The 20,586-nt window shown below is 37.4% G+C and overlaps 1 protein-coding gene across 1 annotated transcript in view; it reads right to left on the bottom strand.

Annotated features, from left to right (window-relative positions):
- Window positions 1-20,586, bottom strand: part of ANKRD31 (ankyrin repeat domain 31) — a 73,441-nt gene that overhangs the window by 16,959 nt on the left and 35,896 nt on the right. The window contains exons 15-23 of the mRNA XM_075526747.1: window positions 18,916-19,462; window positions 18,106-18,354; window positions 12,788-12,982; window positions 11,773-11,915; window positions 9,599-9,758; window positions 9,030-9,133; window positions 6,616-6,694; window positions 4,359-4,455; window positions 716-1,778 (exon numbers count right to left, since the gene is read on the bottom strand). Coding sequence (XP_075382862.1) covers window positions 716-1,778; window positions 4,359-4,455; window positions 6,616-6,694; window positions 9,030-9,133; window positions 9,599-9,758; window positions 11,773-11,915; window positions 12,788-12,982; window positions 18,106-18,354; window positions 18,916-19,462 — 2,637 coding nt within the window. The remainder of the gene's footprint in view (window positions 1-715; window positions 1,779-4,358; window positions 4,456-6,615; window positions 6,695-9,029; window positions 9,134-9,598; window positions 9,759-11,772; window positions 11,916-12,787; window positions 12,983-18,105; window positions 18,355-18,915; window positions 19,463-20,586) is intronic.

The following is a 20,586-nucleotide window of genomic DNA, read 5'->3' as shown; positions in this document are numbered from 1 at the left end:
ACCTTTCACGTTTTAATCAGTATGTTGCCCTGGAAATTAACTAGCTTGCAGCTGGAAATTCAGTCAATAATTCCATCATTTGCTCAATACCAAGCCAGGCCTCTGGCAACTGCCTTGCAAATCTGCTCGTATTTGGAGGCACAGGGACATGTTTTTGTAATTAAAAAAGGTTTATTTTTCTTTTTTTTTTTCCAAATATATTTCATACCAGACTGTAAACTATAGAACCAGCTGGTATATAAGCAAGTAATTTTGCATACATTTGTGTCTATCACAGCACTATGAAATCCTTGATGTCACATTTCTTTACTTGAGGGACTTGATAGTTGCTTCCAAGAATCACATTAAGTCATAAAAACCTTAACATTCCCGCTCCTTCCAATATGAAAATCAGGTATTACACAATGTAGACCAACCAATGATCCCATTCTTGTTCTAGCAATAGGAAATGTTAACAAACTGATAATGCAAAGGTAAACACAAATTTTACATATGCAATATTCTGAGTGTTAAAATTATGGGATGACAGAAGACATCATCCATAGCATTTTCCTTTAAAACTCATAAAGGATTATCTGTAACCAATGAATAGAAATTTTCAATACTAAGCGCTGAAGATGTAGACTAAACCATGAGAACTGCTGTTACCCCATTTTAGTGGGTTTTTCTTTTTCATTATATGCTAATATTAACATTATTATATCTCAACAGTTACCTGCAGTTTGAATTCTAAAACATCTTCTCCAGGCTTAATCCTTCCCAATTCAAGTAGATCTATCAATTGAAGCTTTCTCCTATTTTTTCTTCCATATCTCACTTGTTTTTGTTCACATTCCTGAGTACTACAGCTCTGGGAAGGTTTCTCACTGAGGTTTACTGGATCTGTACTTGAGGTAAGATTTGTAAGCACCAAGTTGGCATTAAATGAGTTCTGACTACTCCAAAAGATCATTTGCTGGAGAGTATTAGGAATGTTCTTTGCAGATGTTGACAAAATTACTTGCTGCTCCTGCCGCTGCTGCTGCTGGAAAGCTTCTTTCTTATTTACATATCTGTGTAGATCCCCATCTGTAAGAACCTGCTGGCAGTCACTGCCTGGCTGACAGACATTGTTATTGACAACAGCGCTTCGGGGTTCTACAATATTTAATGCACTGGTCGCTGAAGTGGGATTTAAATACTTGTTTCCTTGTTCTGCAACTGCTACACAATCAATGTATTTTTGCTGTGAGCACTTTGTTTTAGCAGTGGAAACAGTAGGTTCTGAAGACAATGTCACCACTTCTACAGCATTTGTCAGCTTTGACATGTTGTTGAAGTGATATTCTCTTACCCTGTTTTCAGATGCCAAAGCATGATCAGAAGCCTCTTTGCTTCTAATTGCTTCGTTATTTGCTCCTGTCTCATCCAAGCAGATGTGTGGATGTTGGCTGCATTCCTGAGCTGAAAATCTATTTTCTAAAGAGAGATGTGCTTCTGCTCTGTTTCCATTAAGCATGCTGGCACCAAGCCCCATACTAAATGTAACTACATCAGGACACATGATTTCATCAGCAGTTAAACTTTGTCTTTTATCATTTCCACGGGAAATAAATAAGTTTGAGATTTGCTTCTCTGAACGTGATGCACTGAACACTTGCTTTGTTCTTCTGTAATTTTGTATTTTCTGGACTAATTCTTCCTGGTTTTGGGCAACAGTCAACAGACTCTTTTGCCTAGAAGCAAGGTTAACTAATTGTTTCCTCAGTGCTCCTTTTTTAAAAGATTCCACTGAAGCCCTATAGAAAATTATAAAAAAGTAATAATAAGGACACCAGAGTTACTGTAAACATGAAATAAAAACAGTTTAATAGATGTAACCCACTAAGAACACTAACATGTTTCAAAGGACTCTACCAACACCTAAAATTTGAACAATCTTTTTATCATGTATAAAATTTACAGTTCAAATCCCAGGCTTATGCACAACAAATTGCAGAATCCCATCAAGAAGTACGATGCAAAGAATCAAAACTTCAGTAATAGCCTTGTCCTCCTATGCCACTCCTAATTCACAGAATCAAAACTGGGTCTGTATTATCACTGGCTGCTTTTTTACCACCACAAATCACAATAGTTCATTGAATTCAATGCCTCTGCAGCTCTAATTTAGAGCCTTTTAAAATGAGCTCAGGATGAGCTACTGAAGGATGATACTATCAGAAATTTTTTATGGTGTACACAACAAAACATTTTGTGAAGCCACAACTGTAATAATACCACATGACCATTTAGAAAAGAGGACAGAGCAGTTTAGAATGTTGTATGTTAGCTTGGGAATGTCTCTCCCTTCATCAGACCTTGCTCCCTAGCTGAGCTGGTCTCCCTGTGAGACTCCTTCCTTGGGGGACTTTACCTCCTTCCTGCTGGAAGGGAATTCCTTATTTTCCCCAATTCCTTAGGCACAAAAGCAACCAGTCCAGAATAATACTCTTTTCTCCTAATCCCCTCTCATGGGACAAGTGATTGCACTACCACTCTGGCACCATGGCAGGAAGACAGGAGAGTACCACAAGGTGTGGTACTGGAAAAAGGAATAGCAGCATGGTTTGCTTTTAACTCCACCCACAGCAGAGGTGCCATGCAAGTAACATCATCCCAGCTGTGGAACAGAGAGACCATTGAGGGGATCAGGACAGAGGTACAGCAAGACTAGTTGGTGCAGAACAAGGACAGCCAAACCACAGCATGACGGTATTGGTGTCTGTACTATGATATTGCTTGCTATCATATGTGTTTAGAATCCATGATATGACCAACATATCATCATATAGTTGATCACTGATATGAGCAAGCCTTGATAACTACGCGCTCCTCCACAGGCCAGTGAGGCTCCACAGACTTTTCTAGCAGTGTTTCTTCAGGGAAGTTTTGTTGCTTTATTGCTATACAGGTACAGAAGAATCCGCAGCTGAAGAGGTAAAGGTAGCATGACTAAAATGACAAAGGCAAACTAATGTACAGTCACTAACAAATATGATGCTTTTTTTTTTGCTCATTTTTCTTAGGTGAGAGATAGATCTTAATATCTTCAAAGAAACAGATAGAAATGGAAAAGTGTTAGTAGTATCTCTCCCTGGGCCAACTAACTGAACAACAGAAAGATGGAAAATGTGATGATACCTCCTGATCTTCTGTACATTTATGGATCATGTGACAAAAGCTTATATGCTAATTAGTTAAAAATAAAATGTTCACCATATAAATAAAAAAAGGGAAATTTGATGTAATTTGGCATGTAGCTCATTACTGTTGATGGACAGGTGTTGCATGAGCTGCAGGGTATCTGCAATACCCAGAAATATTTATCACTTTGGTATGGAACACAGTTTCACTCTCAATTTTAGAAGGCAGATAAGTTTGTATAGATATTAATTTTACTGTTCTTGTTTCTTAAGTCAGTCATTAGTCTGTTCACAAGGATGATTTGGAACCCTAACTTCTCTTCACATAAAACCCTCTCTTTTTTTTTTATTATTTGCGTAATCTATGTATCTTACATTTTATAGATGGCGAAATGTTTCACTCTCTTTGCTCAACCAGCCTGTATGTTTTGCCACAGAACTACCTGAAAGCTGTACACTGTTGCTTTTACATGACCAAACGAATACTGCTCACACAAACAATATGTAGACATCCTCATCAGATGGCCTAGAAACATCCACTGAATGTGATGCTACATTGTTAGCTAAGCACTCACCACAGGATCAGCATTCAGGCAGTCTCTCTTAGAAGGAAGTAAAAAGAGGCCTTGTGAGAGTTAGCAGCAGGAAGCTGACAATTCACATAGTCATACTGCAGTAAGCACTCCCAGCTCACATTTGAGATGCCCTCACAAAAAAGGAATGCCTGCAAGCATGCTTCAAGCCATAGCTCTAAACAGCTCTTGTGGCTGTTGGTTGAACACTCCCAATCTAGGGTGCTAAAGAAACAAAACCAGAGGCAGGGACACTAAAAATAGTGTCTGAGTTGCTACTGCTTTCCTCCATGACGCTGCAAAAGTAATCCAATTGCTCAGTACCTCCATTTCCTAATTCTGCTTAGGTATTTTTCCACACCTTTTGTATGTTCACTACCTAATTTCAATGCTCACTGTGTGTGCAGTAACTGATTAGTATGCGTTAGCTAAACCCTGAAGTTCTTCCTTGATGTAAACTCTTACTGGAGGTAACTGACGCCAATATGGATCACGCTTCTGCAAAATCTGAATGAAAACCAGTTGTACTTTCACACTACTGTATACTACCCTTTTAACAATCTCTATCACTATTGCTATGAAGAATAGCTTCCTATAAATACAATCCTTGTATTCTACTTACCTGTATTTTTTAGCAAGGGTATCCCTTTCTGTTTTCTGTTCTGCAAGCATTTCATTCAAAGTATCTTGCATCTGAGACAGTCTTTGGAGATACACATCTGTCCAATATTTTGATATAATCAAAATGATGATGGCAATAAGCAGTAGAAAATAATTACAGTTACTAACATTTTTAATGTAGCAAATACACAGCCAAAGTATGAAAATATTGTTACAGCAGTACCTTATATTGTCATCCATACTGATAGCTCTTTACAAGTAGAGTACTTTTAATGAAATTCTTCATAGAAAGAATTAATTACAAGTTTAACTTAAAAGGAAATAGCCCTAGTACTGGAAAATTTTGAAGTGCAAGTGCCTTGCCTAGGAAATTACTCAGAGAACAGGACAGATTAAAGAACTGTCCTATAATAAGCACTGAAATTTTGAAGTTCTTTGTGTTGCAAGGCGCTATGTAACATGACAATTATATGTGAGGCTACCTGCAGAAGTTACACGATCTTAAGAAAGTGGCTAAAACCTTTATGTTTGAAGTATTATAAAATACTTTAATGAGTTTAGACTGTTCCAAATTATATATAATGGTAAAAACAGATGCATTGTAGTTTTACACAGTTTCAGATCCATATTATAAAATAAAATTAATTATAAGTTGTCCCTTTTTGTTAGCTATATTTTTCTAAAATAAGAAGAGCAATTATAAATTATTCCTTATATGCCCTATCTCATAGCCATATAACATAAGGGAGAGCTCAGAAACCACGACCAGTAGATACCACTGGGATAATAGATAATAACATGCAATCTAATTCCTGAAATTCTAAAACAGGAAATACAAGCTTTCCATAATCATGAAAAATGGGAAATTACAGGATTAAAAATGGCATTTAGAAAATATTTCCCCAAACCTGTTTCATAGTATCTACCAGTATTTACTTACTTATTAAAATAGAAAAATATGAAAATATTGCTCTTATTAAGGCAGCTTAATAGGGAATTTGAATCTATTATTTCCCATAGGTTGTATTACATGTATATACCTTGAGGATTTTATTCTATGTTATAAATTTGTCAATGTACTTCTATGTTCTTGTTCAATCTCGTGCCTCTTCTCAAGTAATAACTATGATTTAGTTTAAGAGGTGCTAGATTATTAATGCTTTTGTCAGTAGTGGTAACAGATCACCATGTTCATTTCTCTCATACCCCTAAACAGGAAAAGTCTGATAGTTTTATTTTTGCTTTGAAATTGCACCAATCTCTGTCTATAGGCTTCTGCCTATTGTATCATCTACCTGTTTGTCAAACATTTTTCAAGAAAACATATAGATTTTAATTAACAGATCATACGCCGTAAATTTGAGTTGGAAGCTATAAATCTGCATAATTCCATATTTCACATTCATTTTTAAAGGGATAAATTGATACATTTTAAATATAATTTGAAAGCTCCACCCTATATTCAGGAAAACAAATTAAAAAAAAAAAACCTCCTTTCTGTCAGGAAACAAAACTGTTTCATGGGCATGAGCTGCTCCAAAGTAAACAGCCCTGCTTAGATGGCAAGGGCAGCTGGGGAGAGAGACTTTGGTCAAAGCCATTCCTGCAGCAAGCTTTGCCATTTGAACAGTCATGGCACAGACACAATAGACTCAAACTGCTACACAGCACCAGCACTGTGATCTCCTAGGAAGTCAGTGTCACTTAGTAGGCTCTTGAGATTAATCTGAACTGAGATTTGATAGCCTAAAACAAATTACACCTCCAGGCACCAGCATTTCTGAAACTGCCCATCATCCACAGTGTCTGCCTTAAAGATTTCTCTTTTTTCCCTCATAAATTATTTTAGGCTCCTGAAAGTCCAGCCGCACTAGAATGAAAATGCTGCATGTTACTTTACATACAGACATAGCTCTTCTTGATCATGGAGGGGCTCATGTACTTGTAACTGAATAATGTTGCCAACAGTGTGCATTCCTATCCAACGATCCCTTTTTATATGCTTAGGTCGACTTGAAACACATGCCTCCAAGTGGCATGCTTCCCTTTTTTGTCATCATATTCATTCTTATGTAAACTGGAAGTACTTCAGGAAGTACACTTACCTGGGAGCTGTTATTAAAATCTTATTCTCTGAAGCAATATTTTCCAGAGGAGATATTCAAATATATTACGTGCAATACTATTTTAAAAACAATTATGTTACCAAAGATATTTACTCTCCCAAAAAAAGTGAAACAACTTGAATTTACGTCTACCTGCATCTTTGGAAGTTCTCAATTCAAGTAGCAACAGTTCTTTTTGTTTCTCTTCTGTATCTTTTATAGCAGCCACAGACTCCTGTTAACAAAACCAAAAATGAAAGTAAGAAGTAGAGCCAAGTGCACCATATAAAACACAGGCCATGATGCACGGCCTGCAGGATAAATATTGGTGGACTCAAGTCATTCCAGACAGGGAATTTCTGTGTAAGGGCAATGGGGTCACTGGTAGGATACATGAACATAGTGCCAAGGGTATGCTCTGCAAGGGGCTGTCACAGCTTGGTTTTGCCCAGGCATTCACAGAATCACAGAATCGTATAGGTTGGAAAAGACCTTTAAGATCATCAAGTCCAACCATAAACCTAACACTGCCAAGACCACCACTACACCATGTCCCTAAGCACCTCATCCAAACGTCCTTTAAATACTTCCAGGGATGGCGACTCAACCACTTCCCTGGGCAGCCTGTTCCAATGCTTCACAACCCTTTCAGTGAAGTAAAATTTCCTAATATCCAGTCTAAACCTCCCCTGGTGCAACTTCAGGCCATTTCCTCTCATCCTATCACTTGTTACTTGGGAGAAGAGACTGACCCCCACCTCTCTACAACCTCCTTTCAGGTAGTTGTAGAGAGCAATAAGGTCTCCCCTCAGCCTCCTTTTCTCCAGGCTAAACAACCCCAGTTCCCTCAGCCGCTCCTCATAAGACTTCTGCTCCAGACCCTTCACCAGCTTCGTTGCCCTTCTCTGGACACGCTCCAGCACCTCAATGTCTCTCTTGTAGTGAGGGGCCCAAAACTGAACACAGTATTTGAGGTGCGACCTCAGCAGTGCCGAGTACAGGGAGACGATCACTTCCCCAGTCCTGCTGGCCACACTATTTCTGATACAAGCCAGGATGCCATTGGCTTTCTTGGCCACCTGGGTACATATGCTGCCTCACATTCAGGCGGCTGTTAACCAACACCCCCAGGTCCTTTTCTGCCAGGCAGCTTTCCAGCCACTCTTCCCCAAGCCTGTAGCGTTGCATGGGGTTGCTGTGACCCAAGTGCAGGACTTAGCCTTGTTGAACCTCACACAACTGCCCCCAGCCCATCGATCCAGCCTGTCCAGATCCCTCTGTAGAGCCTTTCTTCCCTCAAGCAGATCAACACTGCCGCACAACTTGGTGTCGTCTGCAAACTTACTGAGGGTGCACTCGATCCCTTCGTCCAGATCATTGATAAAGATATTAAACAGGACTGGCCCCAACACAGAGCGCTGGGGAACACCACTTGTGACCGGCCGCCAACTGGAGTAAACTCCATTCACGATCACTCTTTGGGCCCGGCCATCCAGCCAGTCCTTTACCCAGCGAAGAGTACACCCGTCCAAGCCATGAGCAGCCAGTTTCTCCAGGAGAATGCTGTGGGAAACAGTGTCAAAGGCTTTACTGAAGTCTAGATAGACAACATCCACAGCCTTCCCCTCATCCATTAGGCGGGCCACCTTGTCATAGAAGGACATCAGGTTGGTCAAGCAGGACCTGCCTTTCCTAAACCCATGCCGGCTGGGCTTGATCCCTTGGTTATCCTCTACATGCCGTGTGATGGCACTCAGGATGATCTGCTCCATCAGCTTCCCCGGCACCGAGGTCAGGCTGACAGGCCTGTAGTTCCCCAGGTCCTCCTTGCGGCCCTTCTTGTAGATGGGTGTCACATTTGCTAATCTCCAGTCAACTGGGACCTCCCCAGTTAGCCAGGACTGCTGGATGGAAAGGGGCTTGGTGAGCACTTCTGCCAGTTCCTTCTCTACTCTCGGGTGGATCTCATCAGGCCCCATAGACTTGTGAATGTCTAAGTGGTGTAGCAGGTAAAATCCAAACCAGACCATGCTCAGAGTCCCACCTCTGAGAGATGCAGGGATTAGACTGTGAATTTCACCATGACAGCATCACCTGGACAATGCAGACATAGCCTACAGATATCAGCAAGAGCTCTCCTAACATACATCTTATGCAAAAATCTTCCTAGCTTTTTAAATTATGATTAAACAATCTCTAAATACTTTGTCATGAAGAAAAATCATTACTCCTTCAAAGAGCCATTTTGGAAATGTAATGAAAAGCCTCAGGATTCCTGACCTTTTTTCTATTCATATAGGCAATAGGAAATGTATACAAGTATTGACTACTGTTTGCACAATAAATGTAAGTGCACACGAATCATGAACAGAGAGAAGTGATAATATACACACTTACATACTATAAACCACAGTTATATACTGTAAGCCCCTGAACGATGCTCTTTTTTACATACATTCTAAAGGTTTAATTATTTAAATGGTATTTTTATGTTATTCAGTCAGTGAATGCATAGTGTCATACTACACTATGAAGCAGTTTAACAAAACTGTATTATCTATACTTACTGCACTGTATTTCTCATGTTGTGGCTCCAAAGCTGCATCATCATTTTTACAGTAGTCACAACAATGATGTTTTGACCTTCTTGACCTAGAAGGATATTCCCTCTCTCCGCAATTAAGAAAAACCAAATAGAATTTAAAATTAATTTGCAGGAGCATAATAGGTTAGATTAGCTAATATAGGTTACAAAGATGCAATGGCGGATCACATTATAAAAAAATATCTTGTATATGCAAATCAGATCAAATTTAGGTAGCATAAGGAAATAAGTCTTTAAAGCTACCACTTTCAAAACCACAACATTCCTGTGAAGGGAAATATGGATAACAAAAAAAAATCTGAAGAGCCAAATAGGTCCTTATAACTCATTCTCTCAGGAAAAAAAAAAACTCAGTATCCTATTTTTCTGAAAATAAATAAATAAATAAATAAATAAAATTCAGTAGTTAATAGAGTTAAAAATATCAGTGCCAGGCAATATGCAGCTCCACAAATCAGCAGTATTCCGATGTACAGTTTTTCCTTAAGGTTACAGAGTAATCCTATGATTTACATTATGAAACCAACATACCTGTAACTTCCATAGTCTCAACAGGAAGTACAGAGTCCATAGCACTGTAAGACTTCAGCAGTTCTTTCATTTCATCATCACAAGCTTCATCTAAAGCACTTTTCCCTGAACCACCCCTCTCACAGGGATTTGCTCCATGCTGTAGTAGAATCCTGGCTGCCTATTATATAGTATTATTATTTGTGTTATGATAATTCTTGTTGTGGACTTATAATACAACTATATGTGTTGTATCTATCATAAATCACAAATAATAAAGGTATAAATAAGATACTCTTAAAACCTGTTACACTTGCAATCCCAATTAAACAAACAAGTTTAATTGGCTATTATCAACACAGACTTGTAAGTTACACTTCTAATTTTTCCATTAAAATACACAAATAATTTACAGCTTGACATTAAATGGATGACCTTTATGGTATTGTTATAGAAAGCAATTACAAAACTTTATATATCTAAATCAAAAGGAACTGGTCAATTGTATTAAGACCAAAGTGCAGAAAAGAAGTGGATTTTTTTTTCTGTAAGTATTTAATAGTGGGTTTGGTTTTTGGTTACATCCACCGATTATTTTTTTCCTAATTTCAAATCACTTGCAAGTCTGCTTAATTGTAAAATGTCAAAATGAGATTAGTGGTGTCAGTGGAATCATCTACCCCCTAAAATTCAGATCACATGAAACTTTTGATGAGGTCAGAGCTTGGATGGTAAAGAATTTTCATATATATGATTTCTCACCTTTAGCATTTCTTCTTCTTTCTTACATTCAGAATGCTGTTAAGTACCAGGATGTGTCAGAAAAAGAACACTCTCTCAAAGTTCAGAATCTTCTCCACCAGTTTTCCCCCACAATACTGAATAATAGCTTACAGGTTTTCAAGAACCCTACTGATAGTTTTGACACCAGGCCTGTGAAATCACCCCCTTCATTTTGTCTTTGCTCACAGAAAAGATAAATGTGATGAAATATCAACTCTTCTGACAGGAATAGAAGTGGTATGTTTGAGCCAATCTGGCATCACCTTTTTATGCTCAGTTCCCTGGAACTCACTGTGCCAAAACAACATTTTATTTATTTGTGTGCAGTCTGGGCCCCACAATTTAAGAAGGATGTGAAGGTCCCTGAATGTGTCCAGGGGAGGGCAACAAAGCTGGTGAAAGGGCTGGAAAGAATGTCCTACAAGCGGCTAAGGACTCTGGGCTTGCCTAGGTTGGAGAAAAGCAGGCTGAGGGATGACCTCATTGCTCTCCACAGCTTCCTGAGGAGGGGAAGTGGAGAGGGAGGTGCTGATCTCTTCTCCTTGGGATTCAGTGATAGGACACGTGGGAATGGTTCAAAGCTGTGCCAGGGGAAGTTTAGACTGGACCTGAGGAAACATTTCTTTACCAAGAGGGTGGTAAGGAACAGGCTGGAACAGGCTTCCTAGAGAGGTGGTTGATGCCCCAAGCCTGTCAGTGTTTAAGGGGCATTTGGACAATGTTCTTAATAACATGCTTTAACTTTTGGTCAGCACTGCATTGGTCAGGCAGTTGGGCTAGATGATCGTTGTAGGTTCCTTCCAACTGAAATAGTCTATTCTATTCTATAGAACCATAGAATGGTTTGGGTTGGAAGGGACCAGTTAATGAAAAAAATGGTTGATTTTTAAACAGCAGACCTAGAGGTTTTTTTCTTTAGAAAAAAGAAATTCTTTACTGTGAGGGTGGTGAGACACTGGAACAGGTTGCCCAGAGAAGATGTGGATGGCCCATCCCTGGAAGTGTTCAAAGTCAGGTTGGATGGGGCTTTAGGCAAACTGACCTACTGAAAGGTGGCCCTGCCCACAGCAGTGGGTTTGGACTAGATGATCAAATTAAGAATGATCAATTTCAGTATTATTTTTTAAAAGCCCAATATGTGGGAGAAAACCACGGGGAGCTTCTGAATTTTTCTGGTTTGTCCACTGGAATGAAAAAGTCAACCAGCTGTACAATTTCAACTGTCACAATTGAAAAATATTTCTTTCTCTAATTTTGACCTCTTTAAAGAATATTTGTTTATTTCCTAAATGCAAATCTACACTAAAATTGTATTTGTAACTTTGACTTTCCTTATTTAAACCAGGATTTTGCTTTGCTGACACTCTGCTGGAAATCAGGCTCAGGAAATCTAATGTAAAAGAAAAATGTACCTCCAAATAATTGCCAGAAACAGCATCATGTATTGGCAAAATACCATCCAGACTTCTGCTGTTAACATTAGCACCGGCTTTCAGTAATTCTAAGATCACTTCAGTAAATCCCCCATTGGAAGCTTCATGAATTGCTGTCCAACCTAATAAAAGCAAGATGACACATACAGCATGCATCTGATTTGGAAAGATCCACACAGATCACTAATTAGTGATTATACATTTTGCTGCGTTTGCTGTACTATAAGCAATGGACTACTCTCTTCAAGATAAATCTTGTACAATCATCTTGAAATGCCAAGGTAAATTATTTCCTGTGCAATTCAGCTTACTTTAGAGAAAAACGTATCCAATATTAAGCAGAAAAATATTGTTTACTTTTCTATTACACTACTAACAATAATAAAAGAAACAAAACAATAGAGTAGAAAGAGTCTAAAAACTCAGAAGCATAATATTAATAGTCTGATTTCTAATCCCAGTGGCATTTTATAATATCAAGTCTGCAAGGCATCCAGAGTAGAATACCATCCATTCTGAGACTATAAAAACAGAAATGTTTTATACATTTAGGTAGAAAAAAGAAAAAATAATCTTGTCAACTGATATTTGTCCTCATTTCCTAAGGAAATAAGATTAGTGTTAATGTGCTTCACATGTAAATATGTGTGTAAGCATTGTGTAAGCATCGTGTGTGTAAGCATTAATTCTCCCGTTGAACTTTCAAGTCCACTTCCCATATATATCTCTGAAAATGTGCCCTTCAGCAGAGGAGTAAGACCCTATTAATGCCCCTGCTGAGAAAAAGGCTGCATTAGCTCCATGCTGAGACACAAAATCCAGAGTTTCACTGATTGTGCTTGCACTTGTTGAATGACTTCCTTTCCTCCTATTATATCATAAATCAAGAATCCACAATTATATTAAGATTACACAAATTATATAAAACCATATATACTATAAATTATATTAAATTGTATCATAAAACAAACCCATATAAGAGTTATTTTCAAACCTGCATAGTCCTGTTCATTGACACAAATTCCAGATGATATTAAGGTTTTCACTAAAGACAAATCTCCTCTCCTAGCAGCAACATGCAGCTGAGTTTCTCCTTTTGCATTTTTCTTCTTTTTTGTCTTTCTCCCAGCTCCTGTATTACAGGTACCATGTAAAATTGCAGCTTCTTTTCTGGCAGATAGGGAGGATTCTAAACACATATTGGGTGTTCATTAAGAACCACAAAAAATGTTTCATTATCAACAAAGAATTAAGCTTCATAACTCATTTGAATTAATGTAAATGTGTGCAATAGTTGCCTTAATTATTCAATAACATTGACTACATCAAAAGGTTAGAGGGTACTGCATAACAGCTCAGATAACAAACAGACCCTATGCAAAAGAATTTACAGTTCAAATCTAGATAACTTAAGGAGGGTACAATGAATTAGGGATCAATAAAAACGTGACAAGGTTGAAGTTTTATACTGTACAGAGGTAGGGGGGTATGTTACATTTCTCCATGGACTGCTTTCAATTTACCAGGCATGCCTGCTAAATATGTGAAGTACACACATAAAGGTTTTTAAGAAACTATACAAAAGTGAAGACTTGACCATCACCTCTTTTCCATTCCTAATTCTGTATCAGGGAAGAGATAGGTTTCTACATACGGTATTTTTACAGCTGTGATGTGAAAAAGTCCTGTAGACTGATTAGAAATCTTTAATTAATGTCTACTGACATAGCTGAACTGCTTTTTAATTAAACCTGTGCAGTATTGGACCCATAATTGTAAATAAACTTGATTTAATCCTTCTCTTACTGGTTCACAAAGCAAACAACATCCACTTCAAATTTTATCATGTGATCATCAGACAGGCCCTAATTCTGAGGCTTCAGGTAACAGGCATACCAAATTGTAAGAGATACATAGAAAAAAACAGATTAAAAAAGTACTGATTCTGCATATAGAGTAAGGACAACACCCTCCCCCAAACTGCTAACAAAAAGACAGGGTGTATAAATCTTCCAAAGATCTACCATGTATGTTAGCTTTTTTTTAACTCTTCCTCCTGCTGTCATAATTCTGTGCTATCAGTTTTTTTTAAAACTTCAGTATGTTCTTTCTCAGATTCCTTGAAAATCTGTAATTCATCCAAAAAAAGGAAAGTGTAAGGTTTTAAATAAGCATTTTGCAACTCTTATCCCTTTTTTTAATTGTTCCTATGAACAATTAGTTGCTGCATCCCAAGCATCTCCTCTTCTCATCAGACAAGCTGTCTTCTCAAATATTTTCAGTTATCAGTATCCATTGCTATCAAACATCTTCCAGGATTTGACAGATGCCTTTCTTCAGGCTCCTCCTGACTTCTAGAAAATCTACTTTTCCAAGGTTTCCTTTAAGGTAAACTACTGAGCTTGTCATCCAAGACTGTTTGGAAGAACATGAAAGGCATACTGCAACTATATTAAAGACAGGCATATAGTGAGGATATATCCATACCTAATTTAAACTAGCCTGTTCAGGCACTGCTACAGCCAGACAATGGCAGCACGGAGCTCACTGTAGACTATTGTAACCTGTCAGAAAGCATTCAGGTGGCCCTTTTTGCATTGGAGGTGCTTGGCCAACACTGTGTTGGCAACCAGAAGAGCTAAAGAGTTTCTTTTTTAAATGAAAACTGAGATTCTAGAGCACACAGAGGGGTCACATTATTGAAATACTCCTCTAATCTGAGACCTACTTTTCTGTAAGATAATGTATTGTGTTTTCTCTAAAAGCTGCTGGGTCTGAACTCCCAAAGCAATCATCCACTTTCTGGTTCTTCCTTTTCTTCCCCTTTGATTCATGGGAGAATGTCCTAGGGACTCTTTAGAGATGTAGGAGAGAAAAAAGGCGCACAACAGTCCATTAAGCTAATGACCCTTAGCAATATTGGCTGCAAGTGAACAGAAATAATTGCAAAGTTTTCCAGTTAAGTTGTCATGCACTACAGTTTTCTTCATGGTTGTTAGGAAACATTTGTAAAAGCATAATGGGACATTGGTATGTGAATTACAAAATACTGGTTCTCCATGGAATGTATTGCCAGGTGGGTCATGAGCAAGAAAGATCAGGAACTTGGCAAATACAAAATCCAGTCAGTACACGTACAAAGATAAGATGGAGAGATTACAGTAACCAGCAATCAGATTAGATTAGACTGCCATACCTCAACAACTTCAAGGATATCCTCCTTCAAAAAGAAACTTAAATACTTCAACTTCTGGCTATGAGTAATTCTTTCCACAGATTGAACTATAAGAAAAGACTCAAGCTGTATCCAGCAAGCTGTATAAGCAGAATAGGAATGTTGAGAGCCTCGTAAGTGACTGACTGTAGATGAAAGGGACACTGCATCATTTAGGAAGAAAATATTTTTATTCAAGAATAGAATAATATAAGTAAGACCACTGGGACACAGGAACAATCAGATGAGATACAAAAGCCAGTTAATGAAGAAAAGGTATGAGACAGCAAAAAAATCTGAAAACCCCACAAGTCAGAAAACATTATCCCATCTTCCACTTTTTTCCGCTGCAATCTGAATGCCATTGTCCCGGTCTCCAAAGCTATTAATGCCTTCAACTGTACGAAGGGCTATACTTTCCCGCATCACCTCTCAAACAGCAACATTCTCCTGGGATGAAGGAAATAATTAAATTTTAGCTGAATAAAATATTACCTGAAGAGGCTCTTTTGGGGGGAAAGTAATCTGTGAAATGCTATTCCAGAGGAGACCAAAATGTAAGACACATGTTTGAAATGAAGTTTTTTTAAAATCATAATGTATATATAGGAGGCAAAATATAAAGGAAAAAAATCCAAAAATGTATTAACGCACATAGACCTTATTATAAAAATTGAGCAGGAATATAGGAGCTACAAAAAAGAACAACTGTAGGGAAAGGAATAATTTCTATTTTCAATGTTTATTCTTTCAGTAATTAGCAGTGGATGATATGTATCAGATATGCCATGGATTTTTTTCCAGAATGAAGTAAAAAGGCATTCCTACAATAGGAGGAACCAATGTGGAGATAGGAAAGCTAAATACTGACACTGCCAAATACTGGAAAGCAGTAAGTGACAACTCAGAAGCACCTACTTCTTTCCTTCACCCTTTGACTTCCAAAAGAAAACATGAGCTTGCAGTCCAGAAATTCAAGAGAGCAGGAACTTAAGATGGGTTGAAAACTAGCAACCACCTGAGACAAGAAGAGGACAAAGTATTCTGTACAGCTGAAGGTAGAAGAGGACAAGAAGACTGTGACTATCAAAGAGAAAATGATCAGCAGCAGGAACGTCACATAATTTCCTGGATGTTTTTTGTCATGCGTTAGAGGACATTGCAGAGATTGGCTGATGACTCCCTAATTCAACTTGTAAGACTAGTGAGCATCCAGACAAAGTCCCCGAAGAGAAGGAGGGTACTAAGCAAACAACAAAAAGAGGTAAACAAATTACTATGTTCATAGTATGTGTGCAGATGTATTTGTCCATATTTTGTGTGTGTGTATGGATGGGTGTGTATATTTGTTAAATGTATTATTTTAAGTATACATGCTGTTATGTATACTGGTTTGAAAAGCATTTAATGGATGTAGGAGCATGAATCCCATTGATTTTCAAAATATATACGATATACTTAATGCTAGCATTCATTTACATCCTACTCAAAGGCAACCAAAGTTTGACCAATAGACCCCAGCAACACAGAAGTGTAGTCCAAGGAAGAAACTAAAATTTTTTGCTGCACACACTTGGAAAAAAATAAATCAAATGTTATATCCACACACAAATACACATGCATTCAGACATACTTCTATAAACCTATATATATAAAAAACACCCTTTCCTATGTATGTATACAAAGCATACATTTACATTGACACAGTAGTTGTTTGAAAGGGAAAGTTTCTCAGAGCTGGAAACAATTATAAGTAAAAAACAGTTTGAAGAAAAAATGTCAGCAGAAAAATATCAATAATAGCTAGGAAAGGAAATATTTCACAACATATCCCACACTCAAGATGAAAAGCTGCATGAATTCAAAAACTAACCTGGATTAGGAAGGGAATTAGAGAGCAACAGTAAATAAGAAATCAAAAAATGGGAAGTGAATGGTAACAAATATAAATAAGGAGTTGTAGAAAACTGCTGTGGAAAACAAAAGAATACAAGGAGATAGTCACGGACAGCTAAGGTCCTAAGAAGGCAGTATTTTAAAATCTATCAAACCCAGAAAAAATAATTCCCAAACTCTTAATTACTAGAGAGAAATGACAGAATTGTCTAAGATAATCAGAAAAGACAAATACTCTATTCCTTATCAAGGCAAAGTTACACAAGAAATTCGTATCATCTAATGACACAGTTCTCTTCATTTCAACACAAGTTAAGGAGAATGCCAAATGATATGAGGATAAACATTTTTGAAACAGCAGTCCAGATATATTACATTTAAAAGTTTTAAGAAAGGAGGGATCCCATCTGAACTGTAGGTTTTGGTTTTAGTAAGTCTTGAGTGCTATGGTTCCAGAAAGAACCAAAGTACACAAGATGACTGCCAGCTTTACCAAAAAAGCAGTAAGTGAAAAATACCTGGGGGTTATGACAAGTAATCAGTTGGACCAGAGCTCTATTGTGATGGTAAGGCTACAAGATAAATGCAAGTCTTAGACATGGGATGAAACTGCTAAACAGAAAGCTGTATGTACAGGCAGAAGAAAACATAACTACTGGACGACGCTAGATCCTTATCCTCATGTAAGTAGGTTTGTTTCGATACTACAGCTAAAACCAAATGTACCAGTACAATCAGAGCCTATGCTGATTTGTGCCTAATGAGGATATAGTCTATAAAATATAAGTGGATATTTTTGTGCCAAATACACAGAGAGACAGGTTTGATTCTTCGATCTGTGATATGTAAAATAGTTACCTGAGGACCAATTTAGTGTTATTTTAAACTATCATTTATGTAATATAGTTAACTAAGGATCAATTCAATGTTATTTTAAGTTCTTGGTTATGATCCTGCGTCCCTTCAACCACAATGCTGAAAGACTGATGAATGTAACATAAACAAAACGGAGTAAGTATGTGCATTCTGTAAAACAGAGTACAGAAGTTCTGAAAATATTTCAAATATTTGGAACTCACTAGAGTATTTGCTCAACATGCTATATGTATTTTTCCAAACTTTCTCTCATGTATTACAAAAAGCCTCCTTCATGTATGTCTGGAAAAAAACTCCACTGTTTTTATAAAATATTAACTTTTCACCTGATTTCTTGGATGTTTGCTGTTCTGATGCTTGACTGAATTGTGATTGATTAGATGAAAGCTTGGTTTTGCTGCTACTGGAATATGAGGCTGCCTTTTGGCTTGTCTCCTGAAGGTTTAATCTTGCTCTTTTAGTTTGGACAACTTCTGTTTCAGTAAACTGTGAAAGCCGGTTGGTCTTTGCATTTACTCCTTCTCCATTTTTTTCAGTGCCCTCTGTTCCACTTACTCCAGCACACACTCCTTCATCTGTTGGTTTAACAAAAGAACATAGGAGTATCTATAGCATAATACTCAATATTTTCAGAAATTAAAACTCATGTTAAAATGAATGTCAAAATCACCATCTAGTCTAGGTTAAAAAATGCCTGCAGTAACTCCCTCAATTTTTGAAAATACATTAACATAATGTATCCTTTATCCACTATTCACCGTATGTTAATGTACTGAGATTGAATCCAAAACAATTCAAAGATTCTTTTGTCAAAATACGACCTTTATTGATTCTTAGGTATTAAAAAAAATAAGCTACTGAAGAATTTCATTCTAATTATTGTACTGACCATTGCAGCCACATTTTGGTAAATACAGTGGGGACTTGGATATAAAACAGCCCCCCCCAAAAAAAGCAAAAGTTAGTAACTAGTTAATCTGGCATAGTGGACTGTACCACAACACATTCCATATGTCTGCTATTTATTTATGGCAAAATACACTCTCTGGAGACCAACTGCTGGGTTTTTTTAATAAAATACATAGAATGCTTACAACAAACTCATAAAAGAATTATTTTCAAATGAAACATGGCACCTGTTTTCTGGGAGGTTTCTTTCTGCATATTTTCCACAATCTGAAGTGAATAAGGAGACTTGCTGTCTGCATTAACTCTGAAATGCAAATCTGCTTTTGAGTTGGTCTCCTGAAGATCCTCTCTCTTTTGTCTAATTTGAAGTGTGTCCTTTTCATGGAGCTGTAAAGCTATAGGCTTGATCCCTAAACTACCAGCATTTTCAGCTTCAATGTGACATCCTTCAACACCTTGTTCTGCATTAAACAGGATCCTCCCTCCTTTCTCTGGTTGTGGATCCTTTTGTTCAATGGTGCTTAGTACACCACTGGTAGAATTATAAGGACTTCCAGAAACACTTTCTCCATTAGTAGCTGCTGAAAGCTTATGTGCTAACAGTGTTTCCACATTTGCTTGACGTGCCTGTTCAGTGCAGCTTGTTCCATCTTCAGAAATATTAGTATAAATGTTTTGCACCTCATTTACAATAGTCTGTTGCAATATGTCCATGCTGTCTGAATCCATAAGATTTGCACACGCTGGTTCTGACTCAACTGTCTGTAAGGAAATCTGTTCAAACAAGGCAAAGACAGTTTTAAACTTGGAGTTGATCTATTAATTTTGTTTCCATCAATATCAAATTTAACTTGATTTGTCAAGTTTTGCAAAGAAATAATTCGTTCTGAATGTATTCTCGTATTGATATTTAGATTCCTGTCACTCAAACTACTATTGTTACTCAGCTTGAGACTATGTTGATCACTGTCATAACTCTTGACATTCTGTTGTAACTTTAAAACAGATACATTGTGAGAGGAAGTCAAAGCAAGTAAGCATTGACTGAGAATCAAGTTCTGTTAAAGCAGGAGTTTGAGAATGCTGTGCAGACACTTTTTCTCTGGAAACCACTGATGTGGGGCAACGCAAACTGGTGATCTCCTCCCCTGTTACAACAGAAGTTCCTGAGCTTCCACCAGTTCTGCTCTTTTCTTCTGTAAATGGATTTTCACTGTTACCACTGTTGAATTCATGTCCCTGTTGCAATTCTGACTTAGCTCAGTTTTACTACAACATTAACTGGGATGCAACAGTTATGATTAGAAACAGCAACACAGTGGCCCATTTCATTAGGTCTAGCATCAGGGAAATAAATTTTCTGCAATTTAACTGTTCCTTGGTTTGTAAGTGGACCTAAATGTGAGGTCCATCTAACATGAGACATTATTTCTGAACAGTTTTACTCTTGGCTGTAGCCTCTGCTATAAGAAGAGCAGATCTATTTTTCTTTTTTGAACTTGTATTTTTTTAAATTTGGTTTTCTGCCTTCAAAATCCTGAATAACTTTATTTTTTTGATATTTCACCAAATTTGTTTTTTCTTCTTTGCTCATTTTTAGCAAAACTTCCTTTGATGCTTTAGTATTATCATGTTGAACTGTGCCATCTGCATTTAGTTCTATCTCGAAAACAGGCCACATACTTCATTTCATTTTCTGATAAATTACTTTATTATATACTAAAAGAAAACTGTGCTATTATAAAATTAACTTATTTCCTCTGCCTGTGCAGCTTTTTAAGACAGCAGGACAAAGAAATTAAGGAACTAAGAAATATGTGTAGAAAAGTGTAAAAATTAATGGGTGAAATCCAATGATAAATATTACTGAAGTGCTTTACACTTTTATTTATTTATGA

The sequence above is a fragment of the Mycteria americana genome, chromosome Z (assembly GCF_035582795.1).
Source record: "Mycteria americana isolate JAX WOST 10 ecotype Jacksonville Zoo and Gardens chromosome Z, USCA_MyAme_1.0, whole genome shotgun sequence".
Taxonomy (NCBI): domain Eukaryota; kingdom Metazoa; phylum Chordata; class Aves; order Ciconiiformes; family Ciconiidae; genus Mycteria; species Mycteria americana.
This window is presented reverse-complemented; position numbering and strand designations above follow the sequence as displayed.